This window comes from Tetrahymena thermophila (assembly GCF_000189635.1).
Source record: "Tetrahymena thermophila SB210 genomic scaffold scf_8254900, whole genome shotgun sequence".
NCBI classification, from domain to species: Eukaryota; Ciliophora; class Oligohymenophorea; order Hymenostomatida; family Tetrahymenidae; genus Tetrahymena; species Tetrahymena thermophila.
The window spans coordinates 1-1294 of record NW_002476628.1 but is presented as its reverse complement, the minus strand read 5'-3'; the positions used below and the strand labels follow the sequence as shown (position 1 = coordinate 1294).

General features: G+C 20.9%; 1 protein-coding gene across 1 annotated transcript; it reads right to left on the bottom strand. All coding sequences in view use genetic code 6, as the record gives it.

Annotated features, from left to right (window-relative positions):
* Positions 1-635: 635 nt before the first annotated feature.
* Positions 636-1196, bottom strand: TTHERM_02219810 (hypothetical protein; the record flags this gene model as incomplete). Its single annotated transcript, XM_001028652.1, has 4 exons — positions 636-667; positions 761-865; positions 901-1125; positions 1169-1196. 4 exons carry the CDS (start codon positions 1194-1196, stop codon positions 636-638), a joined length of 390 nt encoding a protein of 129 aa, XP_001028652.1.
* Between the last annotated feature and the right edge of the window lie 98 nt (positions 1197-1294).

Here is a 1294-nt window from a genome sequence, read left to right as displayed (position 1 = left end):
ATTAATTACAAATTTCTTCAACTGAATTCATATCAGATTAATTTAAGAAATTAAAATTAGGAAATATGATTCTCAATTTTAACTTGATTGACTCTCTAAATTTTAATTAGTATTAATATTTAGAATAACTTTAATTCTCTAATATGACAATATAGTTTGGCTAACAAAATGGATCTATATTTTTGAATTCTTATAAAAAGCTAATAATAAATGAAATAAAAATTATTAATTAAGTAATTACAACTTAGTTCATCTTTTAAAATATCACAGATATTTTAATTAATAACCTGGAAATTTAAAATGTCACTTTTTAGTCTTAGTCTTACTTTTTTTCATTCTAAGAAATCTAGTAAATTATGATAAGAAATCTTTCTATATACTAGAGCAACTTTAATCAGACAATGATTTTGGTGAATAATTCAAATAATATTTAAATGTAAAATATCTTCATTGCTAACACCAATTTTTCTCAAGGATTAATTTTTGTAAATTAATCTGAAAATTTTTTTAGTGATTAGATTTAAGCTTAATGGAATCAGATAAATTAAAAAAATTTAAACAATAAAATAAATCCCTACTTGTTCAATTTTTTATAAGTTAAATAAGTTTAATTTGATAATATTTCTTTTAGTAACTCATTGAATTTAGGATTTGTTAACTTCACTGGCTTGATGATAAATTTTCAATTTCTTTATTCTATTAGCATAAAAAATTCAAAATTTAATGAAATTAAATAAAAAATACCTATTATTTAAGTTACTTATGGAATCAGCGCAACCATAGAAAATTTGTAAGTTAGTAAAATGAATAGCTCGAATTTTATTCTTCTGTCTTTGGTAAGTTAGCTTGAGTTAACAAATTTAAGCTTTTTTAATATAAATGAGCCTTTTTTTTAAATACCTAAGTTAGAATCTTCTTTTCTTCCTTAATTCCATAATTATTTATTGAGTCTTGGTGGAATAAATAGTCTTATGGTCTAAAATTTGTAAATGTCTTATTGCTATAATATTGGGATGCTAAATGTAATTGAATTTTAAGTGGGATTAGATGCAGTTTAAAATAGTAATTAAATGCAGGCAAACTTAATTAAAATTTCTGATTCTTAATCTAATCTAAGTGAACCAGCTATAAACTTAAGAAATAAATAATTAATTATCTCTTAACTAACAGTAAAAAATGTTATATTTAAAAGTCATATTATGAACCTCAATTAGCAATCTTATTTCTAAATGAATCAATCTTAATTTATTAATATCTAACTGAAAGAATAGTCAACAACAATATATAATAATTA